This window comes from Entelurus aequoreus, linkage group LG14 (assembly GCF_033978785.1).
Source record: "Entelurus aequoreus isolate RoL-2023_Sb linkage group LG14, RoL_Eaeq_v1.1, whole genome shotgun sequence".
NCBI lineage: Eukaryota > Metazoa > Chordata > Actinopteri > Syngnathiformes > Syngnathidae > Entelurus > Entelurus aequoreus.
Window position 1 is genome coordinate 48,621,675 of NC_084744.1, and position 27,371 is coordinate 48,649,045.

General features: G+C 35.3%; 1 protein-coding gene across 4 annotated transcripts in view; it reads right to left on the minus strand.

Annotated features, from left to right (window-relative positions):
- LOC133664973 (phospholipid phosphatase-related protein type 4-like) overlaps window positions 1-25,727 on the minus strand; it is a 79,413-nt gene extending 53,686 nt beyond the window's left edge. For 2 of the 4 annotated variants that reach the window (XM_062070077.1, XM_062070076.1), the window contains exons 1-2: window positions 25,449-25,727; window positions 10,973-11,158 (exon numbers count right to left, since the gene is read on the minus strand). In XM_062070077.1, the coding sequence (XP_061926061.1) occupies window positions 10,973-11,158; window positions 25,449-25,523 (261 nt within the window). In that variant the 5' untranslated portion in view covers window positions 25,524-25,727. Of the gene's footprint in view, window positions 1-1,995; window positions 2,198-6,769; window positions 7,943-10,972; window positions 11,159-25,448 lie in introns of those variants that run through there. The other 2 variants (XM_062070078.1, XM_062070080.1) reach the window with 2 other exon arrangements.
- Between the last annotated feature and the right edge of the window lie 1,644 nt (window positions 25,728-27,371).

Consider the following 27,371-nt stretch of genomic DNA (forward strand, 5'->3'; position numbering starts at 1 on the left):
TAAAAGCATGCATTTATTCTCGTTCGTTTATTACTCGCATTATACTATCAAAAGTCTATAACTAACTGATAGCTGTTGCGATTGCCATGATCTTATCTTAGCTCACCACCCAGATGTATGGTGTACTGCAAATGTCTAAAAAATAATCTAACCACCCTAAGAATGTTAGACTACACTTTAAAGTTAAAAGACTTTAAACGTACTGTAATACATTCATTTTCACAAAGCCATTCCAGCTCCCAATGTGCCGCACGCACACACAAAGTTGTGTGTGTGCGAGTGTGCACTTTCCAAGAGAAAAGGTGAGTCGCACACGAAGAGCGTTTTTCTTTTTTCCCTCAGCTTATAAACATGTAACTTATTTTATATCACTTTATCATGCTATACATATCGACTCTTATTATAGTTATTAATCTAGGTTCTTATTTATTCGATTATTTTAATTATATATATATATATCTCATCGGGTCCCTTATAAAAGCGCTATTTTTATATATATAAATATATATGTATATCTTCAGTCTACATTTTCTTCATATCTTATTTCAATACCCCCACAATATCTCTGGCGCAAGCATTAGTTTATTCCATTTTGCATTAATTATTCTTATTGATTTTTTCCTATTTCTTCATCTATTTTTAAACATTTCTCTCACCTCACCTCCATCGTCTTTTGGAATCTTTCACCTGCCAGCGTCCTATATTTTATATTTCACTTATTTGTATTTGAACCTCTGGGTTTTTACACAATTTGTACCTGGAAAGATACACACTTAAAAAAACAAACAAACAAAAAAAGTCTGCAGCGATCTACCACCAATGGCATACGCCAACAACACGAAAACCATGTTTTTCGACATGCACCTACGTTTGTCACTTTCTCAGCTTTTCTTCAATTTGTTTTTTCCCTTACAACACATCCTCGATCCATCTCTTCCTTACACTGCAACACAATGTTTCTATGTCTACTCTTCTCCCATAGAAACAATTCATGTTAAAAAAGTCCCTTTTTCCATGTTTTCCAATCCATTCTTTTCACATTCCCTCCAAAACCTCTCATACTTGCGTCTCCCTCCCTCTCTCTCTCTCTGTCCACACTACTCACAATCTGACCAATGATGTTCTTCCTTATCTCGTCCATTATCTTCCTGTCCCCACTCTGGGACAAAAACACTCCATCACACGTTCCAAACTCTTCAAACTTACGCTCAAATTTACCATCCATTTTTACCGTTTTTCTCCTTTTCAACAACACATAAATCCAACAACATATCAGTCTTATAAAATACAACAAGGTCAACAACAATCCAAAACCATATAATGTCATATGTCTCTCTTTATCTTTTATTACTCTCTCTAATTGGTGTCGTCTTTTAACAGTCATGCTGAGTTTAACCTTGATTGTTGTCTTTTTTTTTTTTTTTCCAGGACAGTGTCGTGCGAAATGTCCTTCTTTGCCGCAGCGCCAACATGCAGTAGGGTGTAACTACTGTTGTTGTTGTTGTCCTCTACCACGTCCTCTATTTCGGTTGTAATAGATTGTAATAGACCATTTCAGGTCTGCGTTTTTTTTTTTGGGTCCCTTTTCCCATTTTGAGAATTTGGAGTAATCTATTGTCCCCTACAGAGCCGAATTTATAAGGATTACTTTTGTCTTTGTTGTAAGATAGTGGTTTAATTTATTATTGTGGTACACGTCGCTTCTACTGGAGGTTGTTGTCACCGCCTGCTGCCACCTTGTGGTTTGTTTGTTCAGTTTTCCTTTGTTGGTGCAGCAGACCTGGCTTTTTGTCTTCCTCCTAGAGTTCCTGTGTTTCCCTGTGGGCGGAGTTGTGAGACGAATTTTACGGAATTTTCAGTTTTTGCGGACTCCGCCATCCTTCTGATTATTGGCCTTTTTACCTGTTAGAGTCTAGGATTTACAGGGTTTGTCTATGCGTCGTAACCCTCCGTCACATGCTTTTTCCTTTGTAATTCAAAACGTATTCACTGAACTTTGCGCTCCTCCCTCTTGTCCTCGGTTTCCCGTCAATCCTCAGATCCCAGCCAGAGAGAAGAAAACCATCTCCTCAATGGGGAGATGGTTGCTGTAGCCATGGTCTGTCTGTCTTTTCTCACCCCTCCTGCTGGAATCGTCAGATGTGTTGGAATCCGGCTCGAAGGACCAAGAAGATGTCAGGTTCAAAAACCAAACTATCTATTAAACAAAGACAAGAAGCAAGGAATGCTTTTTTAAATGTACATTCTGTTAATTTTTATATCATTGTTCCCTTTTACTCCTTGGTATGCTATAGTTTTATACAAAACATTAAAATAACACAGAACATGACGTAGCAGACTCCATCGTAAAATGTTCAAGTTCCGGAAGTGACGTAATCTACACGCATGCATGGACAGATTGTGTTTTCTGCCATCAATGGAGTAGTGTGCTGCAAACTTAGCAAAATTATATGTACTTCACTGTTTGGAGGAAAACAAAAGGCCATCTAACAGTAATGACTAGAATGGTGCATTTTTCTGTCAAGCTATTTCCATAACAAAAATATTTGATATTAAACATTTTCAAATTAAGTATTTACAAATTATTTTTGTCAACATTTTCAATCATTAAAAAATATATTTAAACAACACTAACAAGAAACGTAGACGCCCTATGCTCCCAAGGGGGCCAAGAGGATTAAAGTAAAGTAAGTAACAAGAAATGTAAGGAATAACAGTTAAAAGTATAAAACAAAAATCAAATAAAAGCATCATATTACACATTACATATTGTTTTTTCTCTGATGTGATGTTTTTATAATGTCCCTGAGAGGGACAAGCTGTAGGAAATGGATGGATGGATAATAAAATGAAAAACTATTTGGTTTGCATGACATAACATTGGATTTATGAATATGACCCCGAACAGGACAAGCGGTAGAAAATGGATGGATGGAATATGTAATACACCTAGTAGACACAGCAGTTTGACAGCATACTCAAGTTTTTATGACATTTAACTTGAAAGAACATAACCCTTTCTTTGAACTTAAATATTATATTGTAAGTACTAAACAGTACAACAGAAAGTTCAGTCCAGAATAATTGTGAGATTGGACATTAATGGTTAATTGACTCTTTTAGAGCATTCTAAAGAAACAGCCTGGATGAATTTAGACAGAAGGGATTTACAAGGTAACATTTGTGACATGATTGTAACTTTATTTGGGATAAGAAATGTGTTATGTTTAGTCCAATTTTTTTCAAAATTAATATGAGGTAAGAAGTTTCTCTGGGACACAACCCTTTTTGGTGGACAAGTTCTATCAGAATTAATTGTGTTCCTTGTGTGTTATTGTTACATTTACTAACTAATATGTTTATTTTAGCAATCATTAAAGGCCTACTGAAACCCACTACTACCGACCACGCAGTCTGATAGTTTATATTTCAATGATGAAATCTTAACATTGCAACACATGCCAATACGGCCGGGTTAACTTATAAAGTGAAATTTTAAAATTCCCGTCACACTTCCGGTTGAAAAACTCCTTTGGATATGATTTATGCGCGTGACGTCACAAAAGCAACGGAAGTGGTTGGACCCCATCGAACCCGATAGAAAAGCCTCTTGTTTTCTTCGACAAAATTCCACAGTATTCTGGACATCTGTGTTGGTGAATCTTTTGCAATTTGTTTAATGAACAATGGAGGCTGCAAAGAAGAACGTTGTAGGTGGGATCGATCGGTGTCTTAGCGGCTAAGTACAATACTTACAGCAACACAACAAGGACTACTTACTACGCCTAGCCGATGCTTGCCGCCAAACCCACGGATGAAGTCCTTCGTCGCGCTGTTGATCGCTGGAACGCAGGTGAGCACGGCTGTTGATGGGAAGATGAGGGCTGGCTGGCGTAGGTGGAGCGCTAATGTTTTATCATAGTTCTGTGAGGTCCGGTTGCTAAGTTGCTAAATTAGCCTTAGCGTCGTTAGCAACAGCATTTTTAAGCCTTACCAGGCTGAGAATTTTTAACCGGGTAGTTACATGTACATGGTTTAATAGTATTGTTGGTCTTCTGTCTATCCTTCCAGTCAGGGGTTTATTTATTTTGTTTCTATCTTCATTTGAGAACGATGCTATCACGTTAGCTCAGTAGCTAAGTGTGTCACCGATGTATTGTCTTAGAGATAAAAGTCACTTTAAATGTCCATTTCGCGTGCTCGACTCTCATTTTCAAGAGGATATAGTATCCGAGGTGGTTTAAAATACAAATCCGTGATCCACAATAGAAAAAGGAGAGAGTACATAGTTCTGTGAGGTCCGGTTGCTAAGTTGCTAAATTAGCCTTAGCGTCGTTAGCAACAGCATAGTTAAGCCTTACCAGGCTGAGAATTTTTAACCGTGTAGTTACATGTACATGGTTTAATAGTATTTTTGATCTTCTGTCTATCCATCCAGTCAGGGTTTTTTTAAATTTAGTTTCTATCTGCATTTGAGACTGCTATGCTATCACGTTGGCTACGTAGCTAGGTTAGCTTCTATTTTTTTAGCTTCGAAAAGCTGAATATTATTAATCGTGTATTTACATGTTCATGGTTTAATAGTATTTTTGATCTTCTGTCTATCCATCCAGTCAGGGTTTTTTAAAAATTTAGTTTCTATCTGCATTTGAGACTGATGCTATCACGTTGGCTACATTGCTAGGTTAGCTTCTATTTTTTTTAGCTTCGCAAAGCTGAATATTATTAATCGTGTATTTACATGTTCATGGTTTAATAGTATTTTTGATCTTCTCTCTATCCATCCAGTCAGGTTTTTTTTTAATTTAGTTTCTATCTGCATTTGAGACTGCTATGCTATCACGTTAGCTACATTGCTAGGTTAGCTTCTATTTTTTTTAGCTTCGCAAAGCTGAATATTATTAATCGTGTATTTACATGTTCAGTCACTGTGAATGTCCATTTCGCGTTCTCGACTCTCATTTTCAAGAGGATATAGTATCTGAGGTGGTTTAAAATACAAATCTGTGATCTACAATAGAAAAATGAGAGAGTGTGGAATCCAATGAGCCAGCTTGTACCTAAGTTACGGTCAGAGCGAAAAAAGATACGTCCATCACTGCCTCTCAAGTCCTTCACTGTAACGTTCCTCATCTACGAATCTTTCATCCTCGCTCAAATTAATGGGGTAATCGTCACTTTCTCGGTCCGAATCTCTCTCGCTCCATTGTAAACAATGGGGAATTGTGAGGAATACTAGCTCCTGTCACGTCACGCTACTTCCGGTACAGGCAAGGCTTTTTTTTTATCAGCGAGCAAAAGTTGCGAACTTTATCGTCGATTTTCTCTACTAAATCCTTTCAGCAAAAATATGGCAATATCGCGAAATGATCAAGTACGACACATAGAATGGATCTGCTATTCCCGTTTAAATAAAAAAAATTCATTTCAGTAGGCCTTTAAGCTTGGAGAAACTTACTCCATCTGTTCATCCCGTAGAGAAGACTTTAAGAGCTGAAGAAGCTGCACTGAAATGCCATTTATCAATCTTTTATAATCAATAGGATTCATGTCAATAATTTATTTTTCAACAAATTATTATGTTTGAATGAAAGTCAATTTCTGTCAAAAAAAAATAGAAAAAGAGGATATATTAGTTTTCTTTTTAAATGTTCTTGTAGTCAGACAATATTTTCAGTATATTAAATGGAACTTTTACCTGTTATTGGATAGGCTCCAGCACCTCGAAAGGGACAAGGGGTAGAAAATGGATGGATGGATGTTTCAACTGTCATTTGCAGTCTTCTTCAGAAGGGTCACCTGACCACTGTGACGTGTTGCCTATTAGCTCCTCCCCCAATGACCATCAAGTAGTCTGCCTGGTTGGCTAGGCCTATAGAAGAGCTGATAGGCAACACATCACAGCAATCAGGTGTTCCTTCTGAAGAAGACTGCAGATGACAGTCCAAACAGGTCAGGTAAAGATTCCCTCTAATATACGGAAAATATTGTCTGACTACAAGAACATTTGAAAAGTATATGAATAATACGACTTAAGTAGTCTTTTTTGAGCAAAAATAAAAAAGGATATTTAGTATGTTTCTATGTGTAATATATTGAATATTCCAAACAATATATTAGTGTGGAGAGAAGTTGTTTGGAAGCCAACTTCCATGAATCCAGAGGTTGTTTATTTTGTCCTTGTTGAAATGGTCATGCAGCTGTGTGGTGACTCTGAAATAAGAATGTAACAATCAGATCACATGAAAACAGCTAAGACAATATAAGTCATATGGAAAAATGCATTTTTAGACAATAAGATTTGCCTGAGCGGCTAGGGGACACCAAAAAATGGATTAAAAAAGACAGATTTAAAATAATAATAAAAAAATAAAAAATTCCCGGGGGCCGGATTTTGGACGCTGGCGGGCCGTAGTTTGAAGACCCCTTATCTAGTTGATATAAAAGCGCTAAATAAATCTAATCCATTATAATTAGTATTTGATTAGCTACTGACGCACCACGACGTGACTCACATTTCGACATGTTACCATAGCAACAACGCTGCAAACATTACTAGCTGATTTGACAGTGTACTTTTTCCGCTTCCTCCGAGACAAACGGCAAGTTTGCAATAGATGTCAGACTCTTAGGAGCCGCGGAAACACTAGTTGCTAACTTGTTTGTAGTGGAGGCACACAAGGCTAACTGCTTAGCTCACTACAATGCTATGTTGCGTTACATTTCGTGGGATTAAACAATAATTTAGAAATAAATAGTGTCTAATTACCTTTTCCTCCTCTTGCCCCGATGTCCATGAGCTGAAACGTTGCGCTTGATAATGCTGCAGCGCACACTCGCAACGGCACGATTGCTTCAGGCTGCTTGGCTGTCGAAAGGAGAAAGTAGCCGCTTTGTGGCCGCTCAGGTGTCGCCGTAAGCAGGTGCAACCGACGGCTGCAGCCCGACCGTTGTTGCATTGAAAGTGTTCTTATATTCTCCGCTGAAGCCGTCAAATTATGAAGTAGAGCTCCTGCCTCGGTTAAGCTACTTGTCGGCAGTTAGGCAGACATTTTGTTCACAAACAACTTGGCTTTAAAAAATAAATAAAAAACTTGTCTGAAAAGGGGCGGGCATTATTGATGACCGGAACCGGAATGCAACCTCTCTTATACACACAACTGAAATCCTTGCACACATACTACTGAAATTGTTTTCTCTTACACGCACGTGAAAAGCTCACACACACACAGGTTAAATCCGTTTATACATACTATTGAAAAATAATTCCATGTGTGTGTGTGTGTGCGTAAGAGAAAAACAATTCAGTAGTGTTTATGAGAGTGTTTCAGTAGGGTGTGTGAGAGAAAAACATTTGAGTTGTTTATGTGAGAGCATTTCAGTAGTGTATGTAAGAGTGTTTCAGTAGTGTGTATAAGAGTGTTTCAGTAGGGTGTGTGAGAGAAAAACATTTTAGTTGTTTATGTGAGAGCATTTCAGTAGTGTATGTAAGAGTGTTTCAGTAGTATGTATAAGAGTGTTTCAGTAGTGTGTGTGTGAGAAAAAGATTTCAGTTGTTTATGTGAGAGCATTTCAGTAGTGTGTATAAGAATGTTTCAGTAGTGTGTATAAGAGTGTTTCAGTAGTGTGTGTGAGAGAAAAACATTTCAGTTGTTTATGTGAGAGCATTTCAGTAGTGTATGTAGGAGGTAATTCTGAATAATGTCCCTAACGGCCCCTCATACGGCGCCTCAGGCTACTGCATCCGGGGCTGCGTGTCTGGAGCTCCTGGGTCCCACCGTCCATCCCTTCCGGGTGCCCGTCTTGGCTGGGGCCTGCTGGGTCTAGTTCCCGCATCCATTGTGGCAGCTTGGTGCACTGCAAGGTGTTCCGCATTGCTGCAAGTCGGCCAGCTGCTGGGGTAGTGACCTTGTGTGTCAGCGCGTCTGCGCTGACACACATAATTTATTTTTATTTATATATATATATATTTTTATTTTTTTATTTTTTTTTATTTTTATTTTTTTTTTCTTAATTCTTAATATTATTTGTATTTTATTTTTTAGTCATTATTATAATTTTTTTTATTTATTTATATTTTATTATTATTTTTATTGTTTTTTATTTTTTTCCCCTCCCTCAGGGGGAGGATTCGACAGGGCAGTTGCTGGTTGTTCTAACTCCATCGTTAGGGCGGGGCTTCCCGCCTTTCTGCCCGTGTGGGGTGTGGCTCCCGCTGGCTTGGGGGCTGGCTGTCCCCTGCTTCTCTCGTGCCTTGTCCTCTGCCGACACGCCTGTCTACGGCCTGCTACTGGCTCTTCCGGGCGGCACGGTGGGCCGGGCTCTGGGGTTCCTGTCGCTGGTCGGCCTGGCTGCGTGGGGCCTGTGGCCCCTTGTTCCCTGGGCGCCTGTTTTGGGTTGGACTCTCTGGGTGGCTGGGGCCGTACTCTAACTCCCGCACATACTGGGAGTCAAATATATTGTACATACAAATACACATATATACTCACATTCACACAATTATTCATACATATATACATACATACGGGCACACATAAGTACCTGCGCTCCCACATACATACACAAATACAGTACATACCTACACACTCGTTTCATCACGTTTCATCAAACATACACTACCGTTCAAATGTTTGGGGTCACCCAAACAATTTTGTGGAATAGCCTTCATTTCTAAGAACAAGAATAGACTGTCGAGTTTCAGATGAAAGTTCTCTTTTTCTGGCCATTTTGAGCATTTAATTGACCCCATAAATGTGATGCTCCAGAAACTCAATCTGCTCAAAGGAAGGTCAGTTTTGTAGCTTCTGTAACGAGCTAAACTGTTTTCAGATGTGTGAACATGATTGCACAAGGGTTTTCTAATCATCAATTAGCCTTCTGAGCCAATGAGCAAACACATTGTACCATTAGAACACTGGAGAGATAGTTGCTGGAAATGGGCCTCTATACACCTATGTAGATATTGCACCAAATACCAGACATTTGCAGCTAGAATAGTCATTTACCACTTTAGCAATGTATAGAGTGTATTTCTTTAAATTTAAGACTAGTTTAAAGTTATCTTCATCGAAAAGTACAGTGCTTTTCCTTCAAAAATAAGGACATTTCAATGTGACCCCAAACTTTTGAACGGTACTGTATATTAACATTGTTGCCCTACGGGAAACTGGGTAACACATGGCACACTGACAAAGCTTAACCTATAGTTACTATAACAATCTACAAGGTTAATATAGTTGGCTTTTCTTTCTTCCCCTCCATTTATCTGCTTTCTTTTGTATTTCAAGTTATCATTACATATATGTATTGTTGCATTTGAACAATTGTATTGTTGATAAGAGGTAATTATTGTTTTTATTCATTATCAATAGTGCCATTTCTATTGGTATTTGTATTGTTCCATTTGTAGTGTAATAATGTTCATTGTCATTTCTGTATTATTATTTATTTCACTAACTGCTTCTTTGCTATCACTTTTACCATCATATTTGTACATATCCTATTTGCTGATGTTGTTCTGTTGTTGTTGTTGTTATTGTTGTGTTTGCTGTGTTGTTGTCTCTCTGTCTTATCCCCCTCTTGTCCCGACAATTTCCCCCTCTGTCCGGCCCGGCTGCACCAAATAATAATATAAATCCATTTAATAAAGTCAAATACAAATAAGGCAACAAGAGAAGTATCCCACACTTCTCTTTTATAAATTAAATCTGTACAGCCGATATGGGCATCTACAGCAACAATATGATTTGCCTGAGTAGCTGGACAGGACAAAAAATAAAAGATAAATAAAAAAGGTACAAACATATAAAATTTGCTAAAAATCTAGCATAAAACATTACCTTCCTTCAAGATGGAAATCCATGATTTTTAGGTTCAAACACAGAAATTTTGCTAAAATGCTAGCATAAAACATTAGCATCCTTACTTTAGCAAAATGACACGGGACAACTTAGCATTCTTTTAAAATAGCCCCAAGTATTAAAATGCACTATTAGTAGGCGTACATATACAAATGAGCTAAAAAGTGAGTATAAAACGTGAACATGCTAACGTTAACATGATAATATAAGAGATGTTAGCATACTTCCAAGATGGCGCCAAGTATTAAAAAAACATGATTTTTAGGTTTAAACATACACAATCAGCTAAAACGCTAGCATGAAACAGTAGCCTATGACTGAATAAGAGGAAATACCAAAATGCAATATTTGAAGGTTTAAACATACAAAATGAGCTAAAAAGCTCGCATAAAAAATTAGCATCCCAACTTTAGCATGATGACACGGGACAACTTAGCATTCTTCTAAAATAGCAGAACGTATTAAAATGCACTGTGATTAGGCGTGCACATACAAACTAGCTAAAAAGCGCGTATAAAACTTGAACATACTAACAATCTAATTCAAGAGATGTTAGCATACCTCCAAGAAAACATGATTTGTAGGTTTAAACGTGCACAATCAACTAAAAAGCTAGCATTAAACGGTAGCATATGACTGTATAAGAGGAAATACCTAAATTCACTATTTGAAGGTTTAACCATACACAATGAGCTAAAAAAAAAAAAGCTAGCATAAAACATTAGCATGCCATTATAAGAGATGTTAGCCTACTTCCAAGACGGCGCCAAGTATCAAAAATCATGATTTTTTTTACAAAAAGCTAGCTAAAAACGTTTGCATGCTAATGAACTCACAAGTATGCAAACAGTTAACATGCTAACGTGCTAACGATAATCAGGGGTGGCGTGGCTCAGATGATAGAGCGGTTGTTCAGAAACTTGGGGGTTCCTGGTGTGAATCCAGCTTCTGCCAAGCTAGTGTCGTGTTTGCCCAACACAAAAACAGTGTGTGTGAGAAAACGGTGTGGCCCGCACCACATCTGAACGTTGATGTCAAAACCAGTCTAAGTCACCAATTACAAATTGGAATATGCAATTTAGTATTTAGTATTCATGGAGAGACCTACTCACAGTGGCCGTGGGTATGGCAAACACCAAGCTGAAGAGCAGAGGCAGAGGACACACTTCCTGTTGGTGTAAGTTGTAGGGCAGGGACAGGCTTTTGTCGCTGCAGCTGTACCCAGAATGCACTGGCTGGAAAAGGTCCGTCTGCTCCAGGAAGTACAGACTGATGATGGCCAGGGCGAGAATAGGGATCTGCAGCAAAGGAGACCATGATGCTTTTCTCTTTTCAATGTAACCTGCATCTAGACACTAAAGTACATATACGTATATATACATGTATATATATACACATGTATATATACATATATATACACATGTATATACATATATATACATGTACTGTATATACATATATATACATGTATATTTATATATATACATGTATATATACATATATACATGTATATATACATGTATATATACACATATATATATACATGTATATATATATATATACATATATACATGTATATACATATACATACACATGTATATATATATATATATATATATATATATATATATATATATATATATATATATATATATATATATATATATATATATATATATATATATATATACATGTATATACATGTACATATACATATATGCACGTATATATATATATATATATATATATATATATATACATATATATATATACATATATATACATGTACATATATATATATATATATGCACGTATATATGTATATATATACATATATATACACGTACATATACATATATACATATATACATATACACATATAAATATACATATATATACATATATATACACATGTATGTATATACATATATATGCGTATAGGTATGCATACATGTATATATGACATACATATATATATATATATACATACATATATATATATATATATATATATATATATATATATATATATATATATATATATATATATATATACATACACATATATTATGTATACACAAACATACTGTACTTATATGTATAAATATATGCATGCATATACAAATATTATGTCTGTATACTTACATACATACATACATATACATATATATTTACACATATATACATACTTATATGTATATATATATACATATATATGTGTGTATACATACATACATACATACCAATATGTATATATACATATATTATATGCCTGTAAATACATACATACATACTTACACTTATATACATATTTAAATATGAATGCATACATATGTGCATATATATATGTGCATATACTGTATATATATATTTATATACAAACATATGGATGTATATATATGCACATATGATATATATATATATATAAACATATATACAGTATGTATATATGCATACATAGCCACATATATAATGTTATATACAAACATATATATATATGTATATATATGCAAACATATACACATATATTATGTCTGTATATATACAAAACCCAAAACCAGTGAAGTTGGGGAGACCAATTTTTGAAGCTTTTCAGGAGGAATTCTTTCCCATTCTTCCTTGATGTACAGCTTAAGTTGTTCAACAGTCCGGGGGTCTCCGTTGTGGTATTTTAGGCTTCATGATGCGCCACACATTTTCAATGGTAGACAGTTCTGGACTACAGGCAGGCCAGTCTAGTACCCGCACTCTTTTATTATGAAGCCATGGTGTTGTAACACGTGGCTTGGCATTGTCTTGCTGAAATAAGCAGGGGCGTCCATGAAAACGTTGCTTGGATGGCAACATATGTTGCTCCAAAACCTGTATGTACCTTTCAGCATTAATGGTGCCTTCACAGATGTGTAAGTTACCAATGCCTTGGGCACTAACACACCCCCATACCATCACAGATGCTGGCTTTTGAACTTTGCGCCTTTAACAATCCGGATGGTTCATTTCCGCTTTGTTTCGGAGGACACAACCTCCACAGTTTCCAAAAACAATTTGAAATGTGGACTCGTCAGACCACAGAACACTTTACTACTTTGCATCAGTCCATCTTAGATGAGCTTGGGCCCAGCGAAGCCGGCGGCGTTTCTGGGTGTTGTTGGCTTTGCATAGTAGAGTTTACAGATGTAGCGACGAACTGTAGTTATTGACAGTGGTTTTCTGAAGTGTTCCTGAGCCCATGTGGTGATATCCTTGACACGCTGATGTCGCTTTTTGATGCCTGAGGGATCGAAGGTCACGGGCATTCAATGTTGGTTTTCGGCCTTTCTCCAGATTCTCTGAACCTTTTGATGATATTATAGACCTTGGATGGTGAAATCCCTAAATTCCTTGCAATAGCTCATTGAGAAATGTTGTTCTTAAACTGTTGGACAATTCGCTCACGCATTTGTTCACAAAGTGGTGACCCTCGCACCATCCTTGTTTTTGAATGACAGCATTTCATGGAAGCTGCTTTTATACCCAATCATGGCACCCACCTGTTCCCAATTAGCCTGTTCACCTGTCGGATGTTCCAAATAAGTGTTTGATGAGCATTCCTCAATTTTCGCAGTCTTGTTTGCCACTTGTGCCAGCTTTTACACAACGTGCCAACTTCACTGGTTTTATATATATATATATATATATATATATATATATATATATATATATATATATATATATATATATATATATATATATATATATATATATATATATATATATATATATATATATATATATTAGGGGTGTGGGAAAAAATCGATTCGAATCGCGATTCTCACGTTGTGCGATTCAGAATCGATTCTCATTTTTAAAAAATCTATTTTTTATTTTTATTTTTGAAATTATAATTTTTTTATTTTTTTTTATATATATATTTTTTTAAATTAATCAATCCAACAGAACAATACACAGCAATACCATAACAATGCAATCCAATTCCAAAACCAAACCCGACCCAGCAACACTCAGAACTGCAATAAACAGAGCAATTGAGAGGAGACACAAACACGACACAGAACAAACCAAAAGTAGTGAAACAAAAATGAATATTATCAACAACAGTATCAATATTAGTTACAATTTCAACATTGCAGTGATTAAAAATCCCTCATTGACATTATCATTAGACATTTATATAAAAAAAAAATTAACAATAGTGTCACAGTGGCTTACACTTGCATCACATCTCATAAGCTTGACAACACACTGTGTCCAATATTTTCACAAAGATAAAAGAAGTCATATTTTTGGTTCATTTAATAGTTAAAACAAATGTACATTATTGCAATCAGTTGATAAAACATTGTCCTTTACAATTATAAAAGCTTTTTACAAAAATCTACTACTCTGCTTGCATGTCAGCAGACTGGAGTAGATCCTGCTGAAATCCTATGTATTGAATGAATAGAGAATCCTTTTGAATCGGGGAAAAATCGTTTTTGAATCGAGAATCGTGTTGAATCGAAAACAAATCGATTTTGATCGAATCGTGGGACACCCAAAGATTCACAGCCCTAATATATATATATATATATATATATATATATATATATATATATATATATATATATATATATATATATATATATATATATATATATATATATATATATATATATATATATATATATATATATATATATATACTACTTCCAGGCCTACTTCACCACAGTCTGTAGTCTATTGCCCCCCAGGCTGATGACATGGATACGTGATGGTGGCGACAGGCCAAAATAGACAGTTCCTTCCACCCACCCACAACCTTTTTGTATCATTTGACAGCACGTTCCACATTCATGCTGACTACTCCATCGGCATTATTCATCTGAATAAAACATGTTAACGCCATTAAACCATCGGCATCCTTAAAATGCTACGTTAATACCGCAAAAGTACGAACATTAACGTGGACAAACGTTTTAGAAAAACAGTTTTTTGTGAGTGTGTGTGTGTGTCCAGGTTAGCGTGTGAGTACAAAAACAAAATGTCTAACAATAACATTCTTTGTAGTCAATTGTGTATTTTTAGAAGTGATCTATAAGTCGTAACAGAATGGTTCCATCAACTGGTGAAGGTTACGTTCAAACAGTCCTCTCATTTCTGATTAACGTCTTTCCAGCAAGTGTGGATGATATTACACAGCTGGTCTAAAATAAAATAACATAATCCTTAATCCAGTGATCAATAAGCAGTTCTTGTTGCTCGAGGACAAAAACTTGTTTCATATTTTCTCATTTATCTTCTCCGCTGACACGTCATAAATAGTTATTGTTTGATACAAGGATATTTTCTATCTACTGGCTGATGCTTCATCAATCATAGTGGAGATGAGAATAAAAATGGCTGCCAGTGTTGATTCATGATCGATGTGGTGCGACTTTTCATGCTTAAAAATGACGACAATTGAGCATTTGACGGCAAAAAAAACCCGGCAAACTTTGGCAGCACAAATAACCACAAATCACCTAATCTTGATTTTGGCTTCTGGTAAAAAAAAATTCTAAAGCAGTGTTTCTTAACCATTGTTTCTTAAAGGCCTACTGAAATGAATTGTTTTTATTTAAACAGGGATAGCAGATCCATTCTATGTGTCATACTTGATCATTTCGCGATATTGCCATATTTTTGCTGAAAGGATTTAGTAGAGAACATCGACGATAAAGTTCGCAACTTTTGGTCGCTGATAAAAAAAAGCCTTGCCTGTACCGGAAGTAGCGTGACGTCACAGGTTGAAGGGCTCCTCACATTTCCCCATTGTTTACACCAGCAACGAGAGCGATTGGGGCCGAGAAAGTGACGATTACCCCATTAATTTGAGCCAGGATGAAAGATTTGTGGATGAGGAACGTAAGAGTGAAGGACTAGAGTGCAGTGCAGGACGCATCTTTTTTCGCTCTGACTGTAACTTAGGTACAAGCTGGCTCATTGGATTCCACACTCTCTCCTTTTTCTATTGTGGATCACGGATTTGTATTTTAAACCACCTCGGATACTATATCCTCTTGAAAATGAGTCGAGAACGCGAAATGGACATTCACAGTGACTTTTATCTCCACGACAATACATCAGCGAAGCACTTTAGCTAACGTGATAGCATCGGGCTTAACTGCAGATAGAAACAAAATAAATAAACCCCTGACTGGAAGGATAGACCGAAAATCAACAATACTATTAAACCATGGACCTGTAAATACACGGTTAATGCTTTCCAGCCTGGCGAAACTTAACAATGCTGTTGCTAACAACGCCATTGAAGCTAACTTAGCAACGGGACCTCACAGAGCTATGCTAAAAACATTAGCTATCCGCCTACGCCAGCCAGCCCTCATCTGCTCATCAACACCCGTGCTCACCTGCGTTCCAGCGATCGACAGAGCGACGAAGGACTTCACCCGATCATCCGTGAGGTCGGCGGCTAGCGTCGGATAGCGCGTCTGCTATCCAAGTCAAAGTCCTCCTGGTTGTGTTGCTGCAGCCAGCCGCTAATACACCGATCCCACCTACAACTTTCTTCTTTGCAGTCTTCATTGTTCATTAAACAAATTGCAAAAGATTCACCAACACAGATGTCCAGAATACTGTGGAATTTTGCGATGAAAACCGAGCTTTTTGTATTGGATACAATGTGTCCGAATACTTTCGTTTCAACCATTGACGTCACGCGCATACGTCATCATACATAGACGTTTTCAACCGGAAGTTCAGCGGGAAATTTAAAATTGCACTTTATAAGTTAACCAGGCCGTATGGGCATGTGTTGCAATGTTAATATTTCATCATTGATATATAAACTATCAGACTGCGTGGTCGGTAGTAGTGGCTTTCAGTAGGCCTTTAAAATATCTATTTCTCAGCTGCGGCGGAACTAGATTGTAATACACTTTTCCACCACTTGTGGTAGTAAGGATTATCTCAAACAAACAGAAGAAGTCATAGAGAAGTTTCTTAAGCGCAAAAATTATGACTAAATTGGTGAAACACCATTTTCAATTGCACTTTAATTTTAGTAAAGAAACATATTTATTATTATTTTTGTTTATTTAACCACAACATAATTGTATGTAAACGTTATGTTTTTAAATGTCATCAGTTATTTAGTTATAATGCAATATACTTGGTTAGTACTTATTTTTTTAATCAGCCTGGCCTAAACGTAAGGTTTATTTGTTTAATCAATACAAATCTTGTTTCATATCATTTGACAAGGTTGTTGACCTGTTAAACTGTAAGTATAATAGATATAATTATTGTATATAGAGTAATATTACTAATTCAGTGTTAACATTTGAGGAGGTCCCAGGCCCATCTGTAGTGGAAGCGTTGGGCCCTGAGGTCAAAAAGGTTAACAACCCCTGTTCTAGACAATATATACTTTTAAATGAAAGGTAACTTTACTTCATTTCATTTGAATATTCATTAGACGAGTACATTAAGGCTAATGTAGTATCTGTTACCATGTGAAAGCACATGATATTAAACTCCCTGTTTTATGCCCATAAGTTGCTTTGTGGCAAAACCTAAAAACATGGATAAAAGAGTGTGACGTTTTTGTATTTTTTCTAACTAACTTGTGATGCTCAAAAGTAGTATTTTTCCCCCTCAAAAGTTCTTATGGCTCACTGAAAAACAACAATTCAGGGTATACTGTATATACTAATATAAATACTAAAATATTTGTTTAGATATTTTAATTAGAAATAGATACTTGGTGAGATTGTGAGCAGTATAACGTGACTTTGGAGGGAAATGAGTGTTTCCATTGGCACACAATGCTGGTAGCGCACACCAAATCTTGATTTAAATAGGGTAGTATGTACCAGTTATCAGTTTTAGTACACCACCATTAATCGTACACACAATTGTATAGTTTGCTGACGAAGACCAGAAAGCGGGCTCACATTACACCAGTTTTAAAATCTCTGCATTGGCTCAATTTTAAGGGTCTTCTTATGGTTTATAAATGTTTGTACGGTATTGGGCCTTCTTGTCTTTCAGCTGATAAAGACCAAAAGGCGGGCTCACATTACACCAGTTTTAAATTCTCTGCATTGACTCCCCATGTGTTTCAGTCAGTTAGCGTGGTTCATGTCGTCTTACATATTCCGCGTTTTCCTAGTTTTTGTGTTTTGTATGCGGAGCTGTCAGTGCCTTTAAGGTAGGTTCCACTTCTCGTGTGTGAAGGAAACGTTCCAGGGATACAAAAATATGTTCGATTCTGTGTTGCCTAGCTGCCAGCAGGTGGGCAGACGGGCTAGAACACCCTGACTGACAAAGACACGCTTATGTTAGACATGAGAGGATGAGAAAATATGGAAGGTGAACACATGAAACTATTTGACATGATGACTTTCTTCCTTAAACATTATTACTCAAATATGTTACTCTGGGAAATAAAATAATACTATGAATGTTACTCTGGGGAATAAAATAATACTGTAAATGTTACTCTGGGCAATAAAATAATACCATAAAGATTACTCTGGGGAATAAAAAAAATTATACTATAAATGTTACTCTGGTGAATAAAATAATACGATAGATGTTACTCTGGGGAATAAAATTATACTATAGATGTTACGCTGGGGAATAAAAAATAATACTATGAATATTACTCTGGGGAATAAAAATACTACTATAAATGTTACTCTGGGGAATACAAATAATACTGAGAATGTTACTCTGGGGAATAAAAAATAATGCTATAAATGTTACTCTGGGGAATGAAAATAATACTATGAATTTTACTCTGGGGAATAAAATAATACTATAAAAGTTACTCTGGGGAATAAATAATACTATAAATGTTACTCTGGGGAATAAAATAATACTATAATTGTTACGCTGGAGAATAAAATACTATAAATGTTACTCTGGGGTATAAAAAAAATAATACCATGAATGTTACTCTGTGGGGGGAAATAATACTATAAATTTTACTCTGGGCAATAATAGCAATACCATAAATGTTACTCTGGGGAATAAAAATAATACTATAGATGTTATTCTGGGGAATAAAAATAATATTATAGATGTTATTCTGGGGAATACAAATAATACTATGAATGTTACTTTCTGGGGAATAAAAAAATAATACTATGAATGTTACTCTGGGGAATAAAAAATAATACTATAAATGTTACTCTGGGGAATAAAAATAATGCTGTGAATGTTACTCTGGGGAATACAAATAATACTATAAATGTTACTCTGGGGAATGAAAATAATACTATGAATTTTACTCTGGGGAATAAAATAATACTATAAATGTTACTCTTGGGAATAAAATAATACCATAAATATTACTCTTGGGAATAAAATAATACTATAAATGTTACTCTGGAGAATACAATAATACTACAAATGTTAGTCTGGGGTATAAAAAATAATACTATGAATGTTACTCTGCGGGGGGAAATAATACTATAAATGTTACTCTGGGCAATAAAAACAATACTATAAATGTTACTCTGGGGAATAAAAATAATACTATAGATGTTACTCTGGGGGATAAAATACTATAAATATTTCTCTAGAGAATAAAAAATAATACTGTAAATGTTACTCTGGGGAATAAAAACAATACTATAAATGTTACTCTGGGGAATAAAATAATACTATAAATATTTCTCTAGGGAATAAAAATAATACTGTAAATGTTACTCTGGGGAATAAAAAAATAATACTATAAATGTTACTCTGGGGAATAAAAATAATACTATAAATGTTACTCTGGGGAATAAAATAATACTATGAATGTTACTCTGGGAAATAAAAAATACTATAAATGTTACTCTGGGGACTAAAAATTATACTATAAATGTTACTCTGGGGAATAAAATAATACTATGAATGTTACTCTGGGAAATAAAAAATAATATAAATGTTACTCTAGGGAATAAAAATTATACTATAAATGTTACTCTGGGCAATAAAATAATACTATGAATGTTACTCTGGGAAATAAAAAATACTATAAATGTTACTCTGGGGAATAACAATTATACTATAAAGGTTTCTCATGAGTCATATTTCATGAGTCCATGGAGAATATTTCAATATTTTACTAGTTTCAACAATTTCTTCTCCTCCCAAACGTTCTGTCCTTCATTCATTGTCCACCGCTCATCATTTTAACTAAATAAGAACCAGGGGCCCCACTTGTCTCTTCACTTAGTCTTATTTGGTTTATTCCGGAGAACCGGCGTCCTCCACAGTAGTGATGTGCGGATCGATACTGAAATATCGATACAGCTCATCTTTATGCTCTAAAATCGATTTTCAAATCAAAATGTTGATACGTTTGATATTTTAGATCAGGGGTGTCCAAACTTTTTCTACCAAGGGAATACTGAAAAGTCAAAGTATGCGGGGGCCAACATAAAACGTGTTCTATTCAATATTGTAGAGCAGAATGTGTTCTATTCAACATAGTACGTGTCCTATTCAATATTGTAGTGCAGAACGTGTTCTATTCAACATGGAATGTGTTCTATTCAATATTGTAGTGTTATACATGTCCTTTTCAACAAAGGACGTGTCCTATTCAATATTGTATTGCAAAACGTGTTCTATTCAATATTGTAGTGCAGAATGTGTTTTATTCAACATAGGACGTGTACTATTCAATATTGTAGTATAGAACGTGTTCTATTCAATATTGTAGTGTAGAACGTGTTGTATTTAATATTGTAGCGTAGTACGTGTTCTATTCAACATACATGTTCTATTCAATATTGTAGTGTAGAACGTGTACTATTCAATATTGTAGTGCAGATAGTGTTCTATTCAATATTGTAGTGTAGAACGGGTTCTATTCAATAATGTAGTGTACAACATGTACTATTTAAGATTGTAGTGTAGAACGTGTTCTATTCAATATTGTAGTGTAGAACGTGTTGTATTTAATATTGTAGCGTAGTACGTGTTCTATTCAACATACATGTTCTATTCAATATTGTAGTGTAGAACGTGTTCTGTTTAATATTGTAGTGTAGAACGTGTGCTATTCAATATTGTAGTGCAGACATGTTCCATTCAATATTGTAGTGTAGAATGTGTTCTATTCAATATTGTAGTGCAGACCGTGTTCAATTCAATATTGTAGTGTAGAACGTGTTCAACATAGAACGTGTTGTATTCAATATTGTAGTATAAGACGTGTTCCTATCAATATTGTAGTGTAGAATGTGTTCTATTCAACATAGCACATGTTCTATTCAATATTGTAGTGCAGAAAATGTTCTATTCAACATAGAACGTGTTCTATTCAATATTGTGGTGCAGAACGTGTTCTAATTAATATTGTAGTGTAGAAGGTGTTGTATTCAAATTGTAGTGCAGAAAGTGCTCTCTTCAACATAGCACGTGTTCTATTCAATATTGTAGTGCAGAACGTGTTCTATTCAATATTGTAGTGCAGAACGTGTTCTATTCAATATTGTAGTGCAGATAGTGTTCTATTCAATATTGTAGTGTAGAACGGGTTCTATTCAATATTGTAGTTTAGAACATGTACTATTTAAAATTGTAGTGTAGAATGTGTTCTATTCAATATTGTAGTGTAGAACGTGTACTATTAAATATTGTAGTGTAGAACGTGTTCTATTCAACTCAGATTGTGTTCTATTCAATATTGTAGTGTAGAACGTGTTCTATTTAATATTGTAGTGTAGAACGTGTTCTATTCAATATTGTAGTGCAGACATGTTCTATTCAATATTGTAGTGTAGAATGTGTTCTATTCAATATTGTAGTGCAGACCGTGTTCAATTCAATATAGTAGTGTAGAACGTGTTCAACATAGAACGTGTTGTATTCAATATTGTAGTGTAAGACGTGTTCTTATCAATATTGTAGTGTAGAATGTGTTCTATTCAACATAGCACATGTTATATTCAATATTGTAGTGCAGAACATGTTCTATTCATCATGGAACGTGTGCTATTCAATATTGTGGTGCAGAACGTGTTCTAATTAATATTGTAGTGTAGAAGGTGTTGTATTCAATATTGTAGTGCAGAAAGTGCTGTCTTCAACATAGCACGTGTTCTATTCAATATTGTAGTGCAGAACGTGTTCTATTCAATGTTGTACTGCTGAATGTGTTCTATCCAATATTGTAGTGCAGAACGTGTTCTATTCAATATTGTAGTGTAGAACGTGTTCTATTCACTATTGTAGTGCAGAACGTATTCTATTCAATATTGTAGTGCAGAACGTGTTCTATTCAATATTGTAGTGCAGAACGTGTCTATTCAATATTGTAGTGCAGACCGTGTTCAATTCAATATTGTAGTGTAGAACGTGTTCTATTCAATATTGTAGTGCAGAACATGTTCTATTCAATATTGTAGTGCAGACCGTGTTCAATTCAATATTGTAGTGCAGACCGTGTTCAATTCAATATTGTAGTGTAGAACGTGTTCTATTCAATATTGTAGTGCAGAACGTGTTCTATTCAATATTGTAGTGCAGACCGTGTTCAATTCAATATTGTAGTGTAGAACGTGTTCTATTCAATATTGTGGTGCAGAACGTGTTCTAATTAATATTGTAGTGTAGAAGGTGTTGTATTCAAATTGTAGTGCAGAAAGTGCTCTCTTCAACATAGCACGTGTTCTATTCAATATTGTAGTGTAAGACGTGTTCTTATCAATATTGTAGTGTAGAATGTGTGATATTCAATATTGTAGTGCAGACATGTTCCATTCAATATTGTAGTGTAGACCGTGTTCAATTCAATATTGTAGTGTAGAACGTGTTCAACATAGAACGTGTTGTATTCAATATTGTAGTATAAGACGTGTTCCTATCAATATTGTAGTGTAGAATGTGTTCTATTCAACATAGCACATGTTCTATTCAATATTGTAGTGCAGAACATGTTCTATTCAACATAGAACGTGTTCTATTCAATATTGTGGTGCAGAACGTGTTCTAATTAATATTGTAGTGTAGAAGGTGTTGTATTCAAATTGTAGTGCAGAAAGTGCTCTCTTCAACATAGCACGTGTTCTATTCAATATTGTAGTGCAGAACGTGTTCTATTCAATATTGTAGTGCAGAACGTGTTCTATTCAATATTGTAGTGCAGATAGTGTTCTATTCAATATTGTAGTGTAGAACGGGTTCTATTCAATATTGTAGTTTAGAACATGTACTATTTAAAATTGTAGTGTAGAATGTGTTCTATTCAATATTGTAGTGTAGAACGTGTACTATTAAATATTGTAGTGTAGAACGTGTTCTATTCAACTCAGATTGTGTTCTATTCAATATTGTAGTGTAGAACGTGTTCTATTTAATATTGTAGTGTAGAACGTGTTCTATTCAATATTGTAGTGCAGACATGTTCTATTCAATATTGTAGTGTAGAATGTGTTCTATTCAATATTGTAGTGCAGACCGTGTTCAATTCAATATAGTAGTGTAGAACGTGTTCAACATAGAACGTGTTGTATTCAATATTGTAGTGTAAGACGTGTTCTTATCAATATTGTAGTGTAGAATGTGTTCTATTCAACATAACACATGTTATATTCAATATTGTAGTGCAGAACATGTTCTATTCAACATGGAACGTGTGCTATTCAATATTGTGGTGCAGAACGTGTTCTAATTAATATTGTAGTGTAGAAGGTGTTGTATTCAATATTGTAGTGCAGAAAGTGCTGTCTTCAACATAGCACGTGTTCTATTCAATATTGTAGTGCAGAACGTGTTCTATTCAATGTTGTAGTGCTGAATGTGTTCTATTCAATATTGTAGTGCAGAACGTGTTCTATTCAATATTGTAGTGTAGAACGTGTTCTATTCACTATTGTAGTGCAGAACGTGTTCTATTCAATATTGTAGTGCAGAACGTGTTCTATTCAATATTGTAGTGCAGACCGTGTTCAATTCAATATTGTAGTGCAGAACGTGTTCTATTCAATATTGTAGTGCAGACCGTGTTCAATTCAATATTGTAGTGCAGAACGTGTTCTATTCAATATTGTAGTGCAGACCGTGTTCAATTCAATATTGTAGTGTAGAACGTGTTCTATTCAATATTGTGGTGCAGAATGTGTTCTAATTAATACTGTAGTGTAGAAGGTGTTGTATTCAAATTGTAGTGCAGAAAGTGCTCTCTTCAACATAGCACGTGTTCTATTCAATATTGTAGTGTAAGACGTGTTCTTATCAATATTGTAGTCTAGAATGTGTTCTATTCAACATAGCACATGTGCTATTCAATATTGTAGTGCAGAACATGTTCTATTCAACATAGAACGTGTACTGTTCAATATTGTGGTGCAGAACATGTTCTATTCAATATTGTGGTACAGGACGTGTTCTATTCAATATTGTGGTGCAGAACGTGTTCTAATTAATATTGTAGTGTAGAAGGTGTTGTATTCAAATTGTAGTGCAGAAAGTGCTCTCTTCAACATAGAACGTGTTCTATTCAATATTGTAGTGCAGAACGTGTTCTTTATTCAATACTGTAGCGTTCTGTTTTCTCAATTAGCTGCCAACTGTGTGTCTCCATACACAATGTGGAGGCGCTCCCTTAAGTTAAGAATAATCGGCTCCATAACAACAAATAAACTTAATTTCTTAATATCATAAGTATCACAATCAAACAGCATTATCACTGGAGGAACATACTGAGACAAAACCAGGAGCAGATATGCTAATTGCTAAGCTAACTGCTAAGTTAGCGAGACAGTCCTTAGTAAAGTTGAAGAAGTGCAGATGGAAGTTAGAGCAGGAAGTAAGCATTAATTAACAGGAAATAGATAAGTAAAAGTTGGAGAGAGGATAAAATATCAACAAATTGTCACAGTCAGTATGGCACACTAAGAGGAGGATCGATCCATAAACTGGTGGTGTCGACACCAAAGGTAATATCAGTATACGACCGGTACTAGAATGGTTGGATCAATATTTTTATTTTCTCAATCAATTGTTGTTGTTTTGTCAACAAATTCAGGGAATAATTCAAGAACATTTTGAGGGGATTTAAAGGAGACTTAGTACTTAGTTATTGAGTACTAATGACTTTGGTTGTGTGTCAATAGCACTCATAAATACATAGAAATATCTACAGTTAGTACATGTGATCGGTAGTGGTATCAACCCATCGCAGTCATGGATGATTGGTATCAGAATCGGCAGCAGTTGTTTGCCTTTAGATATTTTTGACAATAGTAATATTTATATATATATAATTAATTATGTATTCCTTTATTTTGGGCTGTGTCTTTTACATTATGGGATATGAAATATATATTTCTTTTTAAAGATTGTTTTAGTGACGTCACGTTCAAACATTTGTCTTTTCACTGCGGCCCTAATCGTCCTTCCTCATGTTTCATATTTCATATTTCACGCTGACAATATTCCCTGGGGACCAAAAAAAAAAAAATGGAGCTGCGGGCACATTGGAGGCACTTGGAGGGAACAAGTGACATCTGTGAGGATTGTACGACGTAACTTGCCGAGATTGCACGTACAAAAAGATCATTTGACGCACGACAAAGATGCTGCGATGTGAGAGCAGACACTCACCTCTACAAAATAAAAACATGGCAGCAGCGTGACGCTGTCCTCCTTCCCCAATTTCACGCGTTCTTTGGAAGACATGCCGACGTGCCGCTCAGCGCTCCCGTTGCCGGGAGACAAGGATCCCGACTCGATTCCCCTCGTGACCGCGCGCGGTTCCGTTTTGGTTGCCTCGCGCACGGAGACCAGATCCACCTTCTTCCTTCGCTTTGGTTCGGTTCGGTTCGGTTCGGTCCTAAATGTGTGCAGAGTCCGACACCGATTAGAGGAGAGAGAAGGCGGACACAAATCTGCAACTACTCCCCCGGACCATCGCTGTTGCCATAGATATATGATGACTAGTTGCCATAGATATAATACTGACTAGTTGCCATAGATATATGATGACTAGTTGCCATAGATATATGATGACTAGTTGCCATAGATATAATACTGACTAGTTGCCATAGATATATGATGACTAGTTGCCATAGATATATGATGACTAGTTGCCATAGATATAATACTGACTAGTTGCCATAGATATATGATGACTAGTTGCCATAGATATATGATGACTACTTGCCATAGATATAATACTGACTAGTTGCCATAGATATATGATGACTAGTTGCCATAGATTTATGATTACTTGTTGCCATTGATATAAGACTGACTAGTTGCCATAGATATACAGTGACTAGTTGCCATATATATATGATGACTAGTTGCCATAGATATCATACTGACTAGTTGCTATAGATATATGATGACTAGTTGCCATATATATAATACTGACTAGTTGCCATAGATATATGATGACTAGTTGCCATAGATATAATACTGACTAGTTGCAATAGATATATGATGACTAGTTGCCATAGATTTATGATTACTTGTTGCCATTGATATAATACTGACTAGTTGCCATAGATATATGATGACTAGTTGCCATAGATATAATACTGACTAGTTGCCATAGTTATGATGAATAGTTGCCATAGCTAAAATACTGACTAGTTGCCATAGATATAATAATGACTAGTTGCCATAGATATAATACTGACTAGTTGCCATAGATATATGATGACTAGTTGCCATAGATTTATGATTATTTGTTGCCATTGATATAATACTGACTAGTTGCCATAGATATACAGTGACTAGTTGCCATAGATATATGATGACTAGTTGCCATAGATTTATGATTATTTGTTGCCATTGATATAATACTGACTAGTTGCCATAGATATACAGTGACTAGTTGCCATAGATATATGATGACTAGTTGCCATAGATTTATGATTATTTGTTGCCATTGATATAATACTGACTAGTTGCCATAGATATACAGTGACTAGTTGCCATATATATATGATGACTAGTTGCCATAGATATAATACTGACTAGTTGCCATAGATATATCATGACTAGTTGCCATATATATAATACTGACTAGTTGCCATAGATATATGATGACTAGTTGCCATAGATATAATACTGACTAGTTGCCATAGATATATGATGACTAGTTGCCATAGATATAATACTGACTAGTTGCCATAGATATATGATGACTAGTTGCCATATATATAATACTGACTAGTTGCCATAGATATATGATGACTAGTTGCCATAGATATAATACTGACTAGTTGCCATAGATATACAGTGACTAGTTGCCATAGATATATGATGACTAGTTGCCATAGATTTATGATTACTTGTTGCCATTGATATAAGACTGACTAGTTGCCATAGATATACAGTGACTAGTTGCCATATATATATGATGACTAGTTGCCATAGATATAATACTGACTAGTTGCCATAGATATATGATGACTAGTTGCCATATATATAATACTGACTAGTTGCCATAGATATATGATGACTAGTTGCCATAGATATAATACTGACTAGTTTCCATATATATAATACTGACTAGTT